We start from the raw sequence: 22337 nt of genomic DNA, 5'->3' as shown, positions 1-22337 counted from the left end.
TGGAAGATTCTAAAGCAGAATTTATCAACCTTTTCCCGTTATAGCCTCCTTGTGACCTTGTTTCTTTGCTTGTTTCCCACATTTCCATTCTACGAGTTGACCCCTCGTCTTGAACCATGAACTCTAAGTACAGTGGTTGGACCCTTGGCATAGCCAAATGGCGCTGGCGAAATACCAAGCTGCAGAACCAAGGTGCTCCAGGGTGCCAGGGATCTTGACATCTCTTTGGACACATTGTATGTTCTTTGTTTTCTTCCTCTTGCTTCTCTGGGCCTGCTGTCCTTCCCCCTTTCACTCTCAGTTGACTGGTCTGGGGATTGCTAACCATTGTCCTAAGAGTTCCATGTTCACTGTCACTGTCACTGTCATCCCATTGTTCATCAGTTTGCTTGAGTGGGCTCCAGTATCATCTCCATTCATCCCAACGCTGAGATTTTAGCAGTCTCTCCTTACTTGTCCTTACCAATTGTTCCATATTGGAGGCTCTTTCAGGGTCAGGGGAATGAGACCCATTATTGTTACTGTTTTTGGCGTATTGAATACACCACAGGGAGCTTGCCAGGCTCTGCTCTGCGGGTGGGATACTCGGTAGCTTGTCAGGCTTTCTAAGAGAGACGTAGATTGTATATAAGAGAAAACGAGCAAATATGTTAAAACCAAACACGTGTGCTGCTTTAGGTACATTAGTGGGCTAGACTCTAAGAGGTCTTAAGGCCGCAAATGTGGCTGCGTGATGAGATTACATGGTGCCGGGGGCAGTTTGTGGGTGTGACTGCCAAGCTACTGGAAAATGGGTGATCTGGGTGGAGGAGGCCCAGTCTTGATCCGAGCAGGCTTGAAGATCTCAGCCCCTGGTTCCGCATACCTGGGCTCCTCTGCTGGTTCTTTCCTGCGTGAGGCTTGTCTGAGCATGTGAAGAGTGGCCTTGAACATGGCTGTGGCTGGGTTCTGAAGGTTTTCAGCTTCCAGGGTTCTGCTTGGGGCGGGGAGGGAAACTCAACCCCCCCCCCCCCTCCGAGGGACCCGGGTGAAAACAGCCTGACACAGGGGCAAGAGATTCCATGTTAGTATGTGGATATAAGACGGGGGGGACAGGGGCAACCAACTGGAAAAACCAGCCTATATTTGGATCTGGAGGTGCTCCCCTCTCTGAGCCCCGGCACACCCACAGACTCTACTTCCCATGGCACCCGGGTACGTTTCCACTTGAGAAGAGTGTTCCATGGTGTGCACTCAGGTTGAAGGGTTGTAGGGAGCCCTCCTGCTCATTTTTGTTTGCTCTATCACTTGAAGGGAGCAGAGTTTTCAGTCTTGGGTGGGTCTCCCATTGCTCCCTGTGGGTGCGTGCAGGGGTCACCTTAGGTTAGTGCTCTCTGAGGTAGGTAACACCCTGGCAGAGTAAACAAGCAGGGTCTTGAACCTTGCTGGGCCTGGGTGGGGTGCTGAAGGCAGTTTGAAATCCAATAGGATATTGTATATCACAATGTGACAGATGTGTCCAGGCAATATAGCATGTTAACTGTGGGCCTGGCCTGGAGAGAGAATTTATGGGTTAAGGTGCTTGTCTTGCACATGATCAATCCTGGTTTGATCTACAGACTACATGTGGTCCCCTAAACACTGTCAAGAATGAGCTCTGATCAATTATTAAGGTGTTCCTCAAATACAATAGAACAAACCCAAACTTGACTAATACGTGTGGCCTTTAACTCCTCTCCCAGAATTTGAATGCGACTTTCTAGAAGATGTTTTAAGAAGAGGTCTAACTCCATGGGTTGTTCCTTTAATCACGAGACCTTGAACTTTATTCCCTTTTAGGAGTTTTCCACGCAGGCTAGTGAACCTGTGAATCTGGCAAGGCACAATCAAGTAAAATGAAATGCTTTTTGAGAAATAAACACACAGACAGTGACTGTGTTCATTGTGGTACTATTGATGACAGCCGAGATCTGAAAACAACACAAGGGCTCAGTGACAGATGGATGCTTAAAGAAGATGAGGCCTATGTGCATGATGGCCTACTGCAGAGCTGCAAGAAAACATGAAATCTTGCCTTTTACCACAATGTAGACAGAATCGGAGAGTCTTGTGCTAAGTGAAGAGTTCAAATGGAAAAGACACAGATCAGATGATCTCCCCCATATGTGAGAGAGCAGAACAAGGAGCAGACAAAGCCAGATAAAAACCCATCCTTGGGCTCTGACTACAGAACTGAGGTTATCAGAGGGGAGGTAGGAAGGAGGAGATCAAAGTGTAGAGGGGTCCAGTCGGCTGTGGTGGAAATTGTTACTTCCATCATGGGGTTAAGAGATTTTAGAGATGCAAATTGGACCCCTGAACATCTATATACCTATATTGATTTGTATAAACCAACAACCCCAATACAAATTAAATAAAAATATACTTACCCATATCGAATACTCTCGGTAGCTTGCCGGGCTCTCAGAGAGGGGCGGAGGAATCGAACTCGGGTCGGCCATGTTGGCCGCTTGTAAGGCGAACGCCCTACCCGCTGTGCTATCGCTCCAGCCACAGTAACAACAAAGTCTCCAATGGAGACGTTACTGGGCCCGCTCGAGCAAATCAACGATCAACGGGAGGGCCTTTACTTACTTTACTTATACTTACCCATGCATATACAATAGGGATTATAACCTTGGAAATGGATTAAAATTGAAATGGAATCATTTTATATTTGAAAAAGGTTAAATACATTTCATGACGACAGGCAGAGGGCAGGGGCCTTGCTTCTCTGTAAACAGTGTCATTTTTATCAGTGCCCTTGTACATTTGTTTGATCATCAAATATTTATTAAGTACCCAAGGGTCAGGAAAAAACCTTGATAATGTGTTTGCAATATGAACATTCTTGTCTCTTTATTGGGATAGTTCTTCTGGTATTCTAATTATAGTGCTCAGTTTTAGAATCCTGGCTAAAAAAGGAAAAAAAAAAGAAGGTGAACACATAATAGTTATTGACATACTGAATATTTTCAACCACTGGGAACAAGTCTAAAAAGATCAAATTTTAGGTCATTTCTTGAAACCTCAGTTCTTTCTCTGCCATGATCATCTTGTCCAGTGTTTTTTTTTTCCTTTTTGAGCACAGGGGTTACTCCCGGCTCTGCACTCAGGAATTATCCCTGGCAGTGCTCAGGGGACCATATGGGATGCTGGGAATTGAACCCAGGTCAGCCACGTGCAAGGCAAACGCCTTATCCGCTATGCAGTGTTGTAAGCATGGAAAGATACTGGGTCTGGTGGACCACAGTAGCAGAGTCCAAGTGCTTCTCCCCAGGCAGGGCGGGAATCAGTGTGCTCAAGAATTAGCCCCAAGCCCAGAGTTCACAAAAGGATAGTTACTGAGAGGTTTTAAAGATAAACATTGCCTAATAATTTTTTTTAAGTTGGAATGATTACAGGAACTGAAACACCCCGGTTGGCTCATAATATATTCCTCCTCCACCAAATTATAGAGTAGTTTGTTCCACATTTTGATTTCTAAATAAATTGGTCTTCTTTATTCCTGGATTCCTGACAGACATCACGTCTAAGAATTAATGTTTCGCGTGCTGCCACTTTGAGCATGTTAAACAAATTACTCAGTGTCATTGTCACTGAATTAATTAGAAGGTTTCATGTGAAGACTTAAGCACGCCTAGGCGAATGTGTTTTTAATGAGGGCTCATTTATTTCATATTAATAATTATATCTCTCCATGAGCACCATTTGCGGTTTTAATATTACCTGCCACAGAAGATGTCATGAGGAATAATGCTGAGAAAGGACTCAAACTGGGCCCAGCACATCGAAGAGGCTCAAGTGCCACATGTGTTGTTCTTAATGAGATTTGTGACAGCTTGACCGGGAAATCTGGTGGACACCATCTCCCCATCTTTCCGATGCTCCAAAGTTGGTCTGGAATAATGGGCGGCATCCAAATGAAAAATCAAGCCTTCATATTCCATATCCTGTTTTCGTGTTCTCATAACTGAAATTTGGAGGTCCAGTATTTGGGGGTATGAATTTTGAAGGCTGGCAGCATTTTGATCATAGCTATTAGTTAAGTCAGAATGTGTGAAAATGCTCAGGACAAAGCTGGGAATAATTGGACTCAATTAAAATGGCCCTTCTGTGCAAGGCAGATGACTGGGCCAGTTGGATCCCCTGGCACCGCTGGTTGTCCGAGCACTGCAGGGAGAGGTCCCTGTGCAAAGGACTGAGGACATGCTTTCCATTTGTGAGACCTGGGCTTGATCCTTGGCTTCTCGTGGTCCTCCAGGCACCTTAAGGGAACAACCCCAGAGAAACACACCAGGAATGTACTCTGAGCACCACAGAGGAATGGCCTTCGTAGGCCCCAAACCAAATAAATAAAAAGAGAATGGTCTTTGGAGCCTGGGGATGTGGTCAGTGGTAGAGTGACGGCCTTGTGTGCATGAGGCCACAGTTCTGTTCCTGGAGCCACCCACTTCATCATGTGTGGTCTGTGTACTCCCAGAAAGCATTGCAACCAAGTGTACACCCCCAGATGTCATAGGGAGGGCAAAGAGGAAAGGAAGGGGGGAAATGAAGGGAAGAGAGGCTAGGCAAGTGGAAGGGACCAGAAGGAGACTGAAGGATAGTGAAGGAAAAGGGAGCTAGAGACCCAGGTTTGATCCTCAGCACCACATGGTCCCCTAAACACCACCAGCAGTGCCCCTGAGCACAGAGAAGAGAACAGTCTTCTCTCCAAGTTCTTCTGCATGTGCCTGTTCCTCCCCTGTTCCTCAAGGAATTTTAGTGTAGCATCTGAAGAGATAGCTTTATGATCCAGGAGCTAGGTTTGAACCCAGACACCACCCGACCCCTGGAGCACTGCAGTGTATGGCTGTAGATGCTCTGATTGCCGCTGGCAGGTCTTGTGGCCCCTGGCACTGTGGAGCCTGTGCAGTGGCAATTTCTCAGATTTAGTGTTGATTCCAGGGGGCCCATGAGCTAAATGCTGTTGGGAGTGTCCCCAGGCCTCCCAAGGACTGCTTGGAAATCCCCCCACCAACAAATACAGCCCAAACAGTGATCCATCAAGGAAGAACATTCAAACTCTTTCCCAGCTAGACTCTGTTTTGGTGGCAAGAGGATGCTGTTTCTTCCTTGGTGGGTAGAAGAAAGGAGGTAGACCTGTTAGGTGGCAGGCACTATGTTAGAGCTTAATACTTTGTTTGGGAGAGGGGAGCAAATCCAGTGATGCTTGGGAGTTACTCCTGGCTCTGCACTTAGGAATCACTCCTGTGGAGCTTGGGGGACCACATGTACTATCACTCTGGCTTCCTGGACTAATACTTTTTATTTTCCCAAATCTCAATATGGCCAAAGAAATGTCTTTGTTTTACAGAGAATTAAAGGCATTCAGGGTTAGCCGGGTGAGGTGTAATGGGTGGTGTTCTCCAAGGCACTCTCTTCACTCCTCCATAAGGAAGAATTTGACAGAAGAAAGAATTGCAGCCATTGTGTGGATGAAGTAGGAAGAAAGCTGACCTCAGGGTCCATCGATTCAAAACATTCACTGCAAAGTGAAAAGGAAATGGAGGTCTGATCAAAACAAAACAAAACAAAACACAAAAACAAAAGCAAATGAAAGAAACTCTCCTTCCTCTTTTATTAAGGCATATCTGTGATATTTGTGGGGAAAGTCTCAGTTCTGAAAGGAATAAGGAAATATTTGTTAATTATTTTTCTCCATGCTAATCCCTCACCTCCTGAATAAATTATGGTTATCCTAGAGTTGTAATCTATCTCTTTGTATATTCTTCCCTCACTAGAGGCAGAACAATATGTCAATTGGAAAGCGGCCCTCTGAGTTCAGATTATTAGGCTTCAAATCTCATTTTTGACACCTGGTGATCTTCTGCTAGTCACTCAGAATTCTTTGAAGTCCCTGTTTTCTCTCTGCTATAAAACAAACAAAACAATGGCATTATCCAATGAGAATGCCATGAGCAATTTTTTTTTTCTTTTCGGGTCACACTTGGCGATGCTCGGGGTTTACTCCTGGCTCTGCACTCAGGAATTACTCCTGGCTGTTGCTTGGGGAACCATATGGGATGCTGGGAATCAAACTCAGGTCGGCCGCATGCAAGGCAAATGTCCTACCCGCTGTGCTATTGCTCCAGCCCCAGCCATGAGCATTTAGTTAATCTATGTCATATGTCCAAATCAGCACATGGAATCAAGTTTGTCTTCTTTGTTGTATAAGTGAATGAAAATGAGTGTAGTGGACCAAGAGCAGTTGGTAATGAAGAACTTGATCCAGCAAGGGGCTAGACTTTGGTTGGTTGGTTGAAGCCATAAGACCAGTACTGGAGGGAGGAAGTGAGGGGTGTGGGGCACAGCAGGGGGTAGGGGAGCTTTCCTTTCTCCCGAGTGTCAGGAGATCTGCTCTTCCCACCCATTTTCCTCTCTCATTTCTCCTGCTTAGGGTAGTCTCTGTCCCAAGTCTCTGGGTTCCAACAGTAAGAAAATCATCCATCCCCAGGGACATATTTGAAGGGTGCTCAGACGTATTTAGAGCTTCCATTTTGTTACTGATTTGTGGTTTACTACTTTGCATTACCATCAGAATTCCAAAAGTGACTGCCAATTTTTCTTTACAGGCTCAGGCTGCATGAAGAGAAAGTCATTAAGGATAGGCGGCATCATCTCAAGACCTACCCAAACTGTTTCGTGGCCAAAGAACTGATTGACTGGTTGATTGAACACAAGGAGGCTTCGGACCGAGAGACGGCAATTAAGCTTATGCAGAAATTAGCAGACCGGGGCATTATTCACCATGGTGAGTAGGTGGCCATAGTCAAGGTCCCTGGGAGGCATCAAAGGACTAGAGATTCTGTACCAGAAATTTTTCTGCCCAGTACAGCGGCTAGGCCACTTGCTTGCACACAGCTGATCAGGGTTCAATTCCCAGTACCCTGTATGGTCCCCTGAGCCCTGCCAAGAATGATCCCTTAGTGCAGAGCCAAGAGTAAGCCCTGAACAGTACCGAGTGTGTGTGTTTGCCTCCCCAACACCAGCAGAAATCCGAAATGACACATTTCACCCTGTATTGTTTCCTGCATAGTTCTCCCCAATTATACTTCCTTCCTCCCTCTGAGGAAGGCAGGTTTATTTCAAGGAACTTGTTTGTAACTTTTCTTTCTGTTATGTGTTTCTTAGGAATATATTGTATTGTCTTAAATCACTCTAGAGATGCATGTTTGTCATTTAAATATTCACGTAGTAGCAGGGAGGTTTGGACCACAGCTGGCAGTGCGCAGGGGTTACTTCTGGTTCTGTGCACAGGAGTGCCCTTTGGCAGTGCTCGGGAGAATTCCATGTGATGCTGGGGTTTTGAACCAGGGTAGCAGCTGAAGTGGCTGTGTGCAAGGAAAGTGTTTTACCTTCTTATTTTTCCAGCCCCGGCATGTTTATTCTTTTGAAACTCACAACAGTGTGAGATTCACCCATGTTGGAAGCATAGCTCTTGTGTTTATCATCTTCACTGCTCTGTCTTATACTGTGTATAATTAGGGCATCATACACTGATCCATTCTTCTCCTGATGGACATTAATCCATTTCCAAGTTTTTGTTGCTGTTCTCAGTGGCTCAGTGAACATTCCAATTCCTGTTTCTTTGAAATCTTGAACTTTGGCTGAGCCCTTTCACATGTTGTTGTTCTCTTGGTCCACCATGGCCTTTTACTTCATTTCTAGAACAACTTCTGCCCATTTTTCAGAGCCCCACTTGGAGGCTTTAAAGAATTTTTTGTTCCCTAACACTAGGTTCTTGGATGTTTCTTTATCTTCCTATACACAATTCCTTCACCTTTTTCATAGCCTTATCACACTTCATTTCAATCGAGTGTTAATATTTATTTTTTTTTATCTCACTAGACTTTACTATCTTTGAAACTAATACCCATTCAAGAAGTGTTTGTGGAATGAATTCTGAGTCATGTGTTGTGGGCCCTCTACTAGATGCTGATGACTCTAGCAATAGCTGTTAAATCTGCACATTTAGTCTGTTCTAGTTACTATGTTTAAAAACTACATGTTTTAACCAATAGAGTAGATATCTGTGTGCTTGCAAAATTAAACAGTGCAATAATTCTTAGCATCTTACTACATTTGACTCATGAACAGATTACTTGTTTTTTTTTTTTCTCACTTGCCTCGCTGTGTATTTTGTGTTTCAGTGTGTGACGAACACAAAGAATTCAAGGATGTCAAGCTGTTCTACCGCTTCAGAAAGGATGATGGCACCTTCCCTTTGGACAATGAAGTCAAGGCCTTTATGAGAGGACAGAGGCTGTATGAGAAGTATGTTGTTCATCTGAAATCTTCCTTGTCATCCTGACTTGTAGAGAGAAGTGGGGCTATTTAAGTCTTTTATCCTTTTGACTTTAGCCTGGCTCTTCTGTGTGGGATGGTTACATAACTGTTCCTTTTAATATGAACAAACTCTTATCACTCATTTGTGTTGCTCCTTTCCAGAAATCCAGTTGATTTAACTAGATTCTTAACAAAAAATATTTTAAATTATGTTCCCTAGATTTTAGTCACTTTTACCAAATTCCAGATGTTAAAACAAAAGAATTGAGCATGATGTTTGCCACCAAGCACTGTGGTTGCTCTTTCTCCTTATAAAACGCTGTTGTATAACTTGGAGGTTCAGTTTTGTAAATGGTGAGAGAAGTAGTGTCAAGTCTAGGGGGAAGTTCAAGTTCAGGTCAAGGGGTGAGTAGTGAGAGACTTTCAGCTATCAGGATGTCTAAGAGAAATAATCTCTCAGAACTTGGGGACAAGATGAACATCGGATAGCTGGGAATTGTTTAACGAATCTTCCTCCCCTTTCATTTATTAATTTATTTTTAAGAAACGAACTAACACTGATTAAGAACAGAGGTTCAAGGTATGTCGACTTATATGTAAACATCTCTCTATCTCTGGTTATGTTCATCATTAAAAGTTTCCACCCATGGTGGGTGGGTGTTGAATCTCCCCAGTGTTCTGTCACTGAGCCAATCTGTTTCTGTTTCTACAATCCCTTTCCCATCCTTCCTTCGTTGTTTTATTCCCAGTCCAACCATTAGAGAATGACATGTTGAAGCCCAGAGGATGGCATGCAGAAGCCTCCTCCTTAACTCTAACTGCTGTCTCAGGTTTTAGGAAGGTGAAAAACATATTCATCACCTTGCTTTGTAACCTTCAGTGTCTTCTGTGATATGAGAACAGTCGTTATACCTGCCTCCCTGATGTCTAGTGCTGCTAGGAGAGATGAAAAGAAGTTTAAGCCCTTAAGCTGTGTTCGCTTCTTAGCTCCATCACTGGTAAGTTGTCAGGCCCCAGCTGTGGACCTTTTGCTGTCCATCACTGAACTTGCCTCTCCTGGGTTCTCTTTCTGCTTGTTCCAATTTTGTTTCTAGAATCAGCACAATCCAACCGCTACAGTGCCTGATATGTGCATATTTACTAATGAGAACTAGTGTGCTGATTCTCTTATCACTTGTTTTCTGTGTTGAAATATAGAAAATATCTCATCTCCTTGACTCATCTGAATTTGAAAAGGGAGGATCCATAACCATCTTCATTTGTGTGAACAGTTATAGTCTGTGGCTTGACTTTTTAAGCTCTTTTGGGGAGCAGATGATTGAAATTTCATCATGTTATTTACTGAGATTGCCTCATTATGATCAAAGCAGAAGACTCTATGTTGTCAACATGTCACTGGCCATGGAAAGTAGTCAGGGGATTCGTTCTCTACCAATAGGTTCTCCCTTGGTATCTGGGTGATCATGATAATTTTTAAATGTCTGTTGAGAACTCAGCATGGTGGTGGCTGGTTCTAGAGGTCTTCGGCTGCCGGAGCTCTGTTCAGGGCAGGGAGGGAAACTCAACCTGGCCCCCTCCAAAGGGCCCCGGCAAGGACAGCTAGGCACGGGGGCAGGAGACTCTGCGCTGTTCTCTTCCAGGAGCTGGGTTTTTTAGTCTCTGGGTCTTGGCCATTGATGGGATTACACAGCGCTGGGGGTCAGATGGTGGATGTGACCCCGGCCTACTGAAAGATAGAAGATCTGGGTGGAGGATGCTCAGCCCTGATCCGAGCAGGCTTGAAGAGCTCAGCCCCGGGATTCTCATGCCTTTGTTCCTCTGCCGGTACCTTCATGTGTGTGGAGAATGGTCTCAGCATGGTGGTGGCTGGTTCTGGAGGTCTTCGGCTGCTGGAACTCTGTTCGGGGCAGGGAGGGAAACTCAACCCGGCCCCCTCCAAGGGGCCCTGGCGAGATCAGCCAGGCACGGGGGCAGGAGACTCTGTGCTGTTCTCTTTCGGGAGCTGGGTTTTATAGTCTCTGGGTCTTGGCCATTGATGGGATTACACATTTATTTCTCTTTTTTTTTTTTTGTTAATGGGAAGGGTGTGGCAGTAAGACACACAAGAAAAGTTTAGTTGCTCATACCTTGTAGAATCAGACTTCAGATTTCCCCTATCTATTGCTTCTCCTCTTCAATTTATGGTCTACTTTACTGTGAACTGTTCCATTTGGGACCATCTGAGTCTCCTCTCTGCATTCATGTCATTTATTAGTTCATTAGTCAACAAATATTTATTGAGCCAGTACTACATGCCAGGCACAATACTAGGCTTTGGAAATAGACACAAAAGACAGGCAAAGCTTCTGCTTTTGATGCAGCTTGAAGAAGAGGCAGGCATTGAAGCAGAGGAAAGGAGTAGTATAGGTGACTTCAGTACTAGAGAGGACATTAAACTACGTGGAGGTCAAGGAGCATTTTGAGAGTCAAGGAAGATGTCCTTGAAGGCTTGTCATTTGAACAAGTGAGGCTTGTAGACATCTGCTGGAAGAACAACTCTGGCAGCAGTGAAAGGCCTAGAATGGGGAATATGCTGGGCATATTTTAGGACAATAGAGGCCTTGGTGTCCAGGGAATAGGAGGTAAAGGGGAATGAAGTAGGGAATGGGTGAGGGCTAGGTTCTTTAAGACCAGTTTGGCAATGAATGAACTTGAGAGTGTTATATTTAAGGAAAAGTCAGTGGAAAGGAGAGAGTTGGGAAGTGGTGAGCCAATGCAGTTTTTGCTTATACTCTACCTGGGACATGTTTGTGCCTGATGTAGCCCATTCCTAGCTCCCTTTGACTCTTCCTGGCATCAAGATTCAGATGAGTTTATCTGGGAACCCTTTGCTTCAGTTTAGAACTGAATTAGATGCTACAACTTCCTGTTGACTCTATCTAAGAGCCATACCAACGTTTTATCTTTGTGTGTTTACTGGACTAGTTGGAGGAAGTTAAGTACAGAGAATGCTTTACTTTTGAATTTCTTTTGGTTTCACATGAGTCTGGCCTCTGGTAAATATTTACTGGAAACAGTGAATGCAGTTTTGATCCCCAGACAAGTTGATAAGTCTTGAATATTTTTTCTATGGACCTGTTAATTTTCTGTCAGGAGTCTTCAGTGCCATACATTCTGAATCAATTTATGTCTTCAGACTGCTGGGGAAATTAGTACTAGGAAAAATAATTTCAATCTTTATCCTGGCATGGCCCACCTAGTACCTTCAAATTTTGTCTTCACTTTTGATTACTGTAGCAGGCATGGTACTTCATTTTACTGATGAGATCAGTTTTGCTTCGTAAAAATGCTTAATGATTTGTTGAGTATTTTCTTTTTTGTCTGGCCATCATTTGAAGGAAAGGGGATAGCAGGGATGTTCCCAAGCAATTCTTGGGCCAGATGGGTGGTTCAATGTGAGAACTCTGGCATATGGTGCAACTCAGGGCATACTGAGTAGGGGATTGCCCACATTACCTTGGTAGTATGCAAGGGCCTGCAGAACCACCCACAGCACTGCTTTGGGTAGAGGTGGAGACCTGTGATCCTGGGGACCAAACGAGGGATGGGGATATACCCTAACCCTTTACTCTTCTCCATTTTCTGCCCATCTTTTCTATGGATTCAAGCATATACTATTATTTTGGTAAATTTGGGATGCTTTCAGAAAATGAACATTAGGAAGTGAATAGTTTATTTTGTTCCTAAATCATCTTTTCAAGGATTTTAGTATTGAAGTTTTCCTTCCTATATTCTTTTAGTCAGAACATGTGCTTCAAGTGTTTCTAGCTTTTGTGAAAGGTCTCAACAAAAACTGTTTATTCTATTATATTCCTTTTGAAGAAAATAAAAATCAGTAATAGGGGCTAGAGAATAATAGAGTGGGTGGGGAACTTAACTTATATGCTATCCACCTAGGTTTGATCCCTGCCATCACTTGTTTGTAAATATTTAGGTATAGTGTCTTCTATAAAATTGCACCAAAGATGCTCCAGAGAGCCAGGGAGATAGATAAAAGGGCTCCTGGGCTCAATTTTCAGTACTACATAATTCTCCCAGCACTGCTGGGATTAGTCCCTGAGCACTGTGCCAAGAGTACTATGCCCCCCATATTGGCAAATTAGTATTCCAACATTTAAAAATAGACATGGGAAAAAGAGAATAAAATGATTTTCTTTCTTGGAAAATATATATGATGTTCTTTGAATGTGATTAAAAATACAAAAAGAGACCGCCATGCCTTTGATTGATGTACTAAAGTCTTCAAAGCAAATTTCGTAGTCCCTTCGAAATTTGTCTGAACCTCGTGTTAGAATAATAGAAGAGTGAAGAATAGCGGTGATCATAAGAATAATGCTAGTAGTGGGGCTGAGGAGAGAACTCAGAGGATTAGTGTGAGGGTGTATGCTTTGCATGTGGGAGGTCACGTGATCCCTGGCAGCACAAGGCTCACCATCCTCCCCAGCACTCCTAGGAGGAGCCCCTGAGCAGCCAGTGGCTCGGAGAGCAACCAAGTGAAAGTGTAGTAGATGCAACAAAAAATAGAGTGTAAAACAGATGGGGCGTGATATCATTGCCTCATTTTCCCAGAAGTGGCACCTGGGATGTGGAGCAGCTAAGTCATGCCTGTGGGTGGTGGGGCAGAGTGCAGATGGAGACTGGGGGGGGGGGGACAGGTGTGGAGGCCCTGCTCCCCACATCCCCCCGTCAGCCCTGAGGGGCTGGCTAGACTGTCCATGTTTCTTTCTGTCTCTTCTCTTGCTTATTTGCTCTGTGGTATTAATAGGACTTTGCGAAACTGTGGTTTCTGACTGGGGTTTAGCTGCAGCCGCTGATGTGGGTGCAGCCAAGCTCTGTAACTGACGGTGGTTTTATAGTTTTCTTTTCTGCAGGACAAAACTAGGTCTCAAAACCAAAATTCAATGACTTTGCTTTTTGTTTTGTTTTTCAGCCACAACCAGTGATGCGTAGGGCTTACTCCTGACCTTGGGCTCAGGGATCACTCCTGGTGGACGTGGGAAATCATAGGGGATTCCAGGGATTGAACCTGGGTTGGCCACATGCCAGAAAAATGCCCTACCTACTATACTGTTACTCCATCCACCTCTGCTCTTCTTTGTATCAGCAGTACTCCAGGCTCCTGGCTTAGAGCTACTAATGGGGGATGAGAGTGTTTTCTGGACTGCTTCAGTGTAAGAAGTTACAGGGGAGCCCGGGACATGGGTCTCCCTGCTTCGTGAGTGACCCTGCACAGTTCTGATCTTCAATTCCAGAGTCCCAACTTGCTTGTTCTGTGATCTTGAACAGACCATTTCACATCTCTGGAGATGGTGAGAAGGCTGGGACCCACTAGGATGAGGCTATTGGGAGAATGAAATGAGATACAACCTGCTCGATGTTAAGTACGGATCTTGGCACAGTATGAGAACCCTAGAAATATTACCTGCAAGTATGAGAGGGGTAAATCATAACAGAAGTCATTCCTATTCTTCTTGTTAGCCTGTTATTTTGTTATATAGCCTTGCCAGGTGGCTAAGATTCAGGCTACCTACATGTGAATCCTGGGAAAGGGCCTTCACCAATCTGGATCTCCATTTGCTCCTCTAGTCATGAATCTGATCGATATTGAGAGGTACTGTTAAGCCCAGGATTCTGGTTTCCCAAGCGGCGAGACTGGCAGAAACACAAACTCGATAATGCAAAAGCAGTAGGAGTTTTATTCCAGTAGAGTGGGGTCAACTATCTCACTCACAGAGTGATCTCTTGATAGCGACCTCAACTTCAGGCAGCAAGCAGTTTATATAGGGTTTGATTACATAAGCAGCACATGCCTTATTGTTTCAAAAAGAATCCTACTTAGTTACCAAACAAAGGTGCTTTGGCAAGTGTCTAGGGCAACAGTGGTCAGGCATAGTTTCCACTAGCAGTTTATGGTTACATATGCTAGTTTTTCTTTTAGGGTTAACAAAAGACAAATTCTGGGGCATTTTTACTGAGGCATAATGATTGATTGAGCCCACTTGTTGGGCCCAGGAACTTTCCAGGTGGGTTCAGGTTGGCTAGTTACACATTGTTTCATTGCTGGGAAACTGAAATTATTTTAGTTATGTAAAGAAACCTGAGGCCTAGCTGACTTCTGCTGCCTGTCATGGCGTCAGTTTCGCCCTTACAGTATTGATTGTATTAGCTGCACAGAGCTGTTGTAGGGATGAAATGGGCGAGGAATATGCACTCTGATGGGATCAGGTGGTGAGTAATATAGAAACATACAGAGGATGCATGTTACAGTTTTTTCCTGCCCTCAGCTTGGAGGGAGTGGGAAGAGTGCGCATGCTCTTAGACCTAGAGGCTGACTGTTACTCTGAGGAATTCATTTACACACACTCGACAGGAAGTGCATCCACCTTCACTGTTACCAGCAGGGAAATTGAAGATGCAGAGAATTGGGCACCACATCTTTCCAGGAGGGACTTCAGCATTCCCCTTAATTTTGTGCTAGCACAAACAGCCCACACAGCAACACATGAACATCACACTTTCTGCCAAACAAAGTCATTTTCAGTTTTCAAGCAAAACCTTCGTAAACAGAATAAATATCCATAACTTAAAAGAACAAGATTGAAGTGGTGGGCCAGTGACATAGTACCGAGGATAAGGTGCTTGCTTTGCACATAGCTAGACCCGAGTTTGATCTCAGATGTAGCATATGGTCCCCAAAGCACTATCCCCTGGAGCACAGAGCCTGGATCTCTGTTGGGTGTGGTATCCATTATTACCCATGTCCCACCCACAAAGATTGAGGTGCTAGGAGGATAACTCAATTGGTAGAGCACATGCCTTGCCTGGCAGAGGCCCTGGCTTTCATCCTCAGCACTGCTTGACCCTCATCACTGCCGGGAGCTGCCCTATTACCACTCTCTTACCTCTCCTGGGTCTTTTCTTTCTTTATAAAGCAGGCAGGTGTGGGGGACTGGGGGGTGATGGGAGGGAACCTGGGGACACTGATGCTGGGAAATGTGCACTGGTGGAAAGATGGGTGTTGGAATATTGTATGACTGATATCAAATCATGAACAGGTTTATAAGGGTCTATCTCACAGTGATTCAATAAAAAGGTTAAAAAAAAGTGCAACGCTCAATTAGTATTCACTCTCTTCAGATCGTAGACGGTATTTTGGTTGCATATTTCAAACTACAAACTACAGTTCTCTTTAAGAAAAAAAGTTGAACTTGGAGCTGGAGATATAGTATAAGGGTTAAGGTACTTGCCTTGAACCTGGCCAACCTCAGTTCAATCCCTAATACCACATAGTTGAAATCATGATCGGGTTTCAGTCATACAATGTTCCAACACTCATCCCTTCACCAGTGTACACTTCCCCCCACCAATGTCCCCGATACACTCCTGATACAGCCAGGAGTGATCCCTGAGCACTGGGCCAGGAGTCAGCTCTAAATACAGCTGGATGTTGTGCCCAAACCAAACCAGACAAACAAAAATGATCAGAGAGGAGTCCCTGAGAATTTCCTGGTTTGAACCCTAAACCCCCTCAAATTAAATAATGAAAAAAATTAGAATACAAGCATGAAGGGCACATTGGACTTCTTAAACTGAAGCCAGTAGTTGAAATGCATTTAAAAACTCATTCTAATTATTTATTTTGGCTTGGGGGACATACTCATAGGTGCTCGGAGGCTGCTCTGGTCTCTGGATTCAAGGACTGCTCTCCGTAGTGCTTGGGGGACCATATACAGTCCAGGGGACTGTGGAGCTGTTTAATATGACACTGGAACACATTTTTTTTTATTTATTTATTTTAGACCCTTACAAAGCTGATTGGATTTCAGTTATACAGGATTCTAATACCCATCCCTCCACCAGAGTACATTTCCCAGCACCAGTGTCCCCAGGTTCCCTCCCATCACACCCACCCCATCCCTTCACCCCATCCCGCCACCGTGGCAGGGCATTCCCTTTTGCTCTCTCTCTCCTTTTGGGTGTTGTGGTTTGCAATAGAGTTATTAAGTAGCCATCTTGTTCAGTCTATAGCTTACTTTCAGCCCGCATCTCCCATCCCGAGCTGGCCCTCCTAGCACCCTTTACTTGGTGATCCCTTCTCTATCTGAGCTGCCTTTTCTCCCAGCATGTGAGGCCGACTTCTAAGCTGTGGAGTAATCCTCCTGGTACTTATCTCTACTATTCTTGGGTGTTCGTCTCCCATTCTGTTACTTTATATTCCACAAGTGAGTGCAGTCCTTCTATGTCTGTCCCTCTCTTTCTGACTCATTTCACTTAACATCATACTCTCTATGTTGATCCACCTATATGAAAATGTCATGACTTCATCTTTTCTAACAGCTGCATAGTATTCCATTGTGTAGATGTACCAAGCTGCCTGTGATGTATTCGATATGCCAAAAACAGTAACAACAAATCTCACAATGGAGATGCTCAAGCAAATTGATGAACAACAGGACAGTGCTACAGTGCTACAGATGTTTCTTTAACCAGTTATTTGTCCTCAGGCACTCGGGTTTTTTTTCCAGATTCTGGCTGTTGTAAATAGTGCTGGGAGAGGGAACAAACTCACCACAGTGTTGGGGTTGGACAGGATGGTGCTCAGGGAGGTTTGGCGGCTCAGGGTCCAAGGGAGCGCCTGGGGCACAGGTGCGGGGGAAATGGTAGCCCGGGTCCGATCGGAACACATATTTTTATTTACTTATTTATCCTTTGTTTTGTCGGTCACACCTGACATTGCTCAGTGGCTGCTCCCAGCTAGGATATTCCTGCCAGTGTCCAGGAAATCTTGTTTTCCTGGGGATTAAACCAGGACCTCCTGCATGCAAAGCAAGTGCTCAACCTATTGAATTAGCTGTCCAACCCTGAAAACATATTTGCACTAACCTTGATTTTTTGGGGGGAGGTGGGTGGGAGGGGTTGTGCCACACCTGCCAGCGCTTCGGAGTCACCCCTGGCTCTATGCTCAGGAATCATTCCTGGAGGACTCAGGGGACCATATGGGACACCGGGGATCGAACCTGGATGGGCCTGGTGCAAGGCAAGTGCCCTTACCTGCTGTGATATCTCTCCAGCCCTATGATTTTTATCTTCAGGCATAAAAGACTTCGCAATTCAAATTTCATCTCAACTTTTGTATGAAGTTCTATCCCTTTTATATCTGTTTCATAGAAACAGTAGTCTAGGGGCCAGACACATACTACAAGGAATCAGGCACTTACAGCCTGCCTTGTTTTATCTTTCCTCCCTCATATGGTACCCAGAGCACTGCAGGAGTGAACCCTGAGCACTGAGCCAGGAGTAGGCCCTGAGCACCCCTGGGCATGGCCCCCAAACCAAAATAAGAGTAAAACTTTTTTAAAAAGATGAAGGATCATTAGTTTAGTTTAACAGTCAACGAGTGTTGGTTTTCTCAGCAGCAGGAATTTTTCTTTCCCACTACTCATAGCTTATTTATTCTGCTTAGAAGCATTGATTGAAAGTGCCTGTGTGCCACGAGATCTCTGTTGTGTTCCTTCTGCCTCTTTTATCTTCTGGAAGGACCGAAGAGAAATATACAGGAGAAACTATAGCCAAAGGAGATATAGAAACTATATCCAAAGGGACAAAGCCCTTTTATGAGATTTATCTTATCAGAGGCTTCTCTACCATTTGTCCCCCTGGTAGCCTGGCACAATAAATATTTGTTGAATGAACAAAGGATTCTGCAAACTGCCATAGGTATGAACTGCTGAGCTCATTCCACGAAGAAAAAAAACCCCACAGAGAACTTGCTTTTAATGACAAGCAGCAGTAGGGAGAGGTTTACCTCATCATTCCTCTTTAGAGTTTACAAAGCATGAACCTGTTTGATCCTCCGAACAGCTCTGTGACTGATGCCTACTGGACACAATGAATCCTGACGTAGAGTTAGGAAAAATAAGCCAGCAGGAGGTTTAGTGGCTTAAACCAAAACACAGAACCAGAGTTTAAAAAGGCTTCAGCTTTGAGCTCATCTTATTTCATTTGTAGTAGTAGTACTTTTTGAATGGAGATTTTGAGTTCTACAAATTGATCCATATGTTCAAAATATGTGGTTACTTTAAAAAGCTGAAAAAAGATCTTTCTACTATATTCTGTACAAATCTTCATAGTTTACTTGTGTTGCTCAATTAATTACTAACTTCATAGAGTCTTGCAAGCAATGTTTTCTGCCCTGGTTTATTTGAAGAGTGACTGGAGATTACATTGTAAGTGGGGGGAAAGTTACATTTGCAGTCTCTTGTGGGGGACAAGGAATGATTTTGGCATTGTGAACATACATACTTATATTTCATAGTTATAGTTCATAGTTATCTACAAAGAGTTGAGATTTTTTGAGATTTTCACTCAGCTTGCCAACAGGTTTTTTTTTTTAAAATTTTTAAATTTATTTCAAATTTTAAAATTTTTTAAAATTTACTTTTTATTTGTATTTTATTATTTAAATAATGTAGGAGTACTGCTATTTGTTCAGCCATTGATTAAGCTGATTGATTGCCAACAGGTGTCTCCAACAACCCCCCACACTCCCCTCCCCCCAAAAAAAGCATCGTTTTCAAACTTTGGAAACTAACCTCTTTTCTCAAGTCTCAAATTTCTTGTGGAAATTTCCATTTTTATAATCATGTTTACAACTCAACTTTAGCTCATAAAAGTAACCCATAAATGAAAGCCATAAGGTAATTTTGAATAATACAAAATGTAGAAGGAAGAGGGTTGGTGAGGAGAGCGGTTGGTCGCCCAGTGACCAATGAATTTTTTTTGTGTGTTTTGTTGCTGGCAGTTAGTTCTCTAGCATCTCTCGAAGTTCTGCATCTCTTCCAAGCAGAAGCAATGACAGTCTCTTCCCAAATGTGTGTGTAATGAGCAGAGTTGGACGATGAAGAGAGGCTTGAACTGGAGCAAAGGATAGACTGCTTACTGTCAAGCATAAGAAAGACAATATCAGGGCCAGAGTGATAGTACAGGAGTTAGATCCCTGGCACCATAAGAACCCTTGAGACTCCCTCGGGAGTGCCTCAAGCACCACCCCAGTAGCCTCGCTATCCCTGGCGCTACAGGGCCTGAGCAGACACATCCTTGGACGCTCTATTGGAAGTGCTGACCTGCTCAGCCAAGTATCAGTGAGGAGTAAGCCCGAGGCCCCTTGAGAACTACCTGGAAGGCCCTCCAAAATTAAATAATAAATGAAAGAAAGACAGTGTCACCCTCTAAGTCAAAAAGGTTGGTTTGCTTGAAGATTGTGATAGAAGTTTGGGGTTACTCAAGCCTGGAGTTACTCTTCTGTAGCCAATCCAGGCCTTCTTTGTGTTATTCTGTAGAAACTAATGTTTGGGGAATTGATTCCAGAAAGTGACCATACCCTGACTATAAGTGAGAGTAATGAATGGGCTACTCCCATTTGTTGTAATAAATAGGGGCTACTCCCACCTCTCTGCTCAGGGCTGACTCCTGGTGGTGCTCAGGGATTGAACTGGCCATATGATGCCAGGGATTGAACTGGAGTGCTCTGAATGCGGGCAAATTCCTTAACTCCAGTACTATCTTTTCAGCTCCTAAAACGGCAGATTTGGGGTGGGAGTTGGGTCAGTCCCAGTGGTACTCAGGGGCTATTCCTAGCTCTGTGCTCAGAAGTTACTCCTAGTGCTCAGAGGAACCATATGCAAAGGCAGGGGTCAAACTAAAGTGGTACACATGCATAAATCTGTTATTTTTAAGGGCTCATCCTTTCTTCTCACTTGGTTATTTAACAATTCTACAGCAAAATTGGAAACTTTAGGATCAGAGAAATATCTCAAAGGATCGAATATGTGGGAGGTCCAGGTTTTATCCCTGATACTGCATGATTTCCTGAGTGCCATCGGAAGTAACCCCAAAGCTGGGCAGAAGCCCTCGAACTGAGAATATCCCTCCGTATTGTCAAAGTATGTTTCACCCCCCCCCAAATACACACACTTAATAATTTTAGAGCAAAACGTTAAAAGTTAAAGTTTGATTGTATTTAAGGCTCTATCTATGAGGAATGCTGAGGAAATTTGGGGCATAGAACTATATCCTTGTTCAATAATCCTCATCATCTCCTTCCTTATTTACTTTTTTTCTTTCTAGGGAGTGTTGGGATACACACACCAGTACTTAAGGTTACTTTCAGCTCTGAATTTGGGGCTCTCTACCAGTGGTTCTTGAGGGACAATGTGATATCAGGAATTAAACCTAGATCTCCCCTGTGCAAAGCATGTACTCCACACTCTCGAGCAATCTCTCTGGCCCTTTTCACTATTTTCTTTTAATTTATTTTTTGGTTTAGAGGCCACACCTCTTCAGTGATTAGGGCTTGCTCCTGACTATGCACTTAGGAATTACTCTTAACAGGTCTTAGGGAAACATAGATGATCCTGGGGATTGAACCTGGGTCAGACATGTGCTGGCAAATTTCCTGTCTGCCTTACTACCACTCTGGTCCTCTTTTGATTCATTTATTTTTAAAAGGGGTTTTTGGTTGTTGTTTTTTTTTTTTTGGATTTTAGGGATATGTACAGCTATGCCCAGTGATTACTCATGGCTTTGTGCTCAAGGTTCACTTCTAATGGGGTTTGCCAGGAATCAAATCAAGGTCATCTGGATGGAAGGCAGGTGTCCTACCCAGCCACAGCTGGCAATGCTCAGGGCTTACTCCAGACTCAGTGCTCAGAGACCACTCCTGGCAAGAAGAGGGGACCATATAGGATGCCAAAGATCAAACTGATGTATACTGTGTGCTCGTCAAGTGCCTTACCTCCTATACTATCTATCTTCCCCCTAACCCACGATCTTCACTATTTTTCAGTATGCCACTTGTACTTCCCAAAGCTTCTGCAACTTTACTCCAAATTGGTGCATCAATGAGCATCACTATATAATGGTAAACACCATGTACTTTAATAGACTTTTTTTTCATGTGTGGAGGGCATAGCTGGCATTGCCCCTAGACCACTCCTCTTGGTACTCAGAGGACTATAGTATGTTGGGAATTGAACTAGGGGTTCTCATTGTCACATGCAGAACATACATTCCAGCTCTTGGAAAAATGTTCCTGGCTTTAATCTATATGTTTTTCCCCTTGGGGTTTTAAGTGCCATAACCAATAGTGCTTAGGGGATATTTCTGGCTCTATGCTCAGGGACTGCTCTTAATGGTGCTGTCAGGGAGTAAGCTGGGTCAGTTCTGTGCAAAACAGCACCTGAACCCCTATACTATCTCTCTGGCCCTGGAATTTTTAAATGGAACTGAAGAAAGTATTCCTCTCTTGACTCATACTAAGTGCTGCATCTGGTTTCTGAAGATCACATTCCCTCTACTCTTTCTTGGCTCTGCCCACCTCTTCATCATTTATAATATGTGGCAGTGCTTGAGTAGAGCTTTGCTGATATGCAGAAGAGAAAGCAGGCCAGCTGTGCTTGTCAAAAGTTATCAGCCTAAATTGTCATTTATAGATTTTGAGCTTGTTGATTATTTGGTAATGACTTGCTTTACAGGTAAATACATTGCTTCAGCAGTGGACTGAAGTCACTGATGGTGAAGTTAACTCTGATAGTCACTTCTGCCAAGGTTTCCTAATCCTGTAGTAATTGCAGGGCTATAAACCAAGCATCTGTCTTGCCGATTTTGCCAGACATGGCAGTTACTTTCCAACTTGGTAGAGTGGAAAAACATTAAAAATTTTGAGTTGAAGAGGCATGCATCAGAGGAATTCTCTTGCTTCTTATTGTGACATTCAATTTTTTAGAGTCTATTTTTAAAAAATTCTGTAAAAAGGTAAGAAAACACAGACTGTCCCTCTTGTTTTGAGGACCAGATGAGTTGAAGTTTCGTGGAGTTTCATCTGAGGCAGGACGTGGTAGGTTTCAGCCATTTAGGGGAAATGCATATAGGCCGAAGTATCCTTGCATTATTCA

The 22337-nt window shown here is 43.8% G+C and overlaps 1 protein-coding gene across 1 annotated transcript in view; it reads left to right on the top strand.

Annotated features, from left to right (window-relative positions):
• Positions 1 to 22337, top strand: part of DEPTOR (DEP domain containing MTOR interacting protein) — a 190956-nt gene that overhangs the window by 62720 nt on the left and 105899 nt on the right. The window contains exons 2-3 of the mRNA XM_056111533.1: positions 6633 to 6811; positions 8211 to 8334. Of these exons, the coding sequence (XP_055967508.1) occupies positions 6633 to 6811; positions 8211 to 8334 (303 nt within the window). The remainder of the gene's footprint in view (positions 1 to 6632; positions 6812 to 8210; positions 8335 to 22337) is intronic.

This window comes from Sorex fumeus, unplaced genomic scaffold, assembly GCF_029834395.1.
Source record: "Sorex fumeus unplaced genomic scaffold, SorFum_2.1 ptg000002l, whole genome shotgun sequence".
In the NCBI taxonomy this organism is placed as follows: Eukaryota; Metazoa; Chordata; class Mammalia; order Eulipotyphla; family Soricidae; genus Sorex; species Sorex fumeus.
This window is presented reverse-complemented; position numbering and strand designations above follow the sequence as displayed.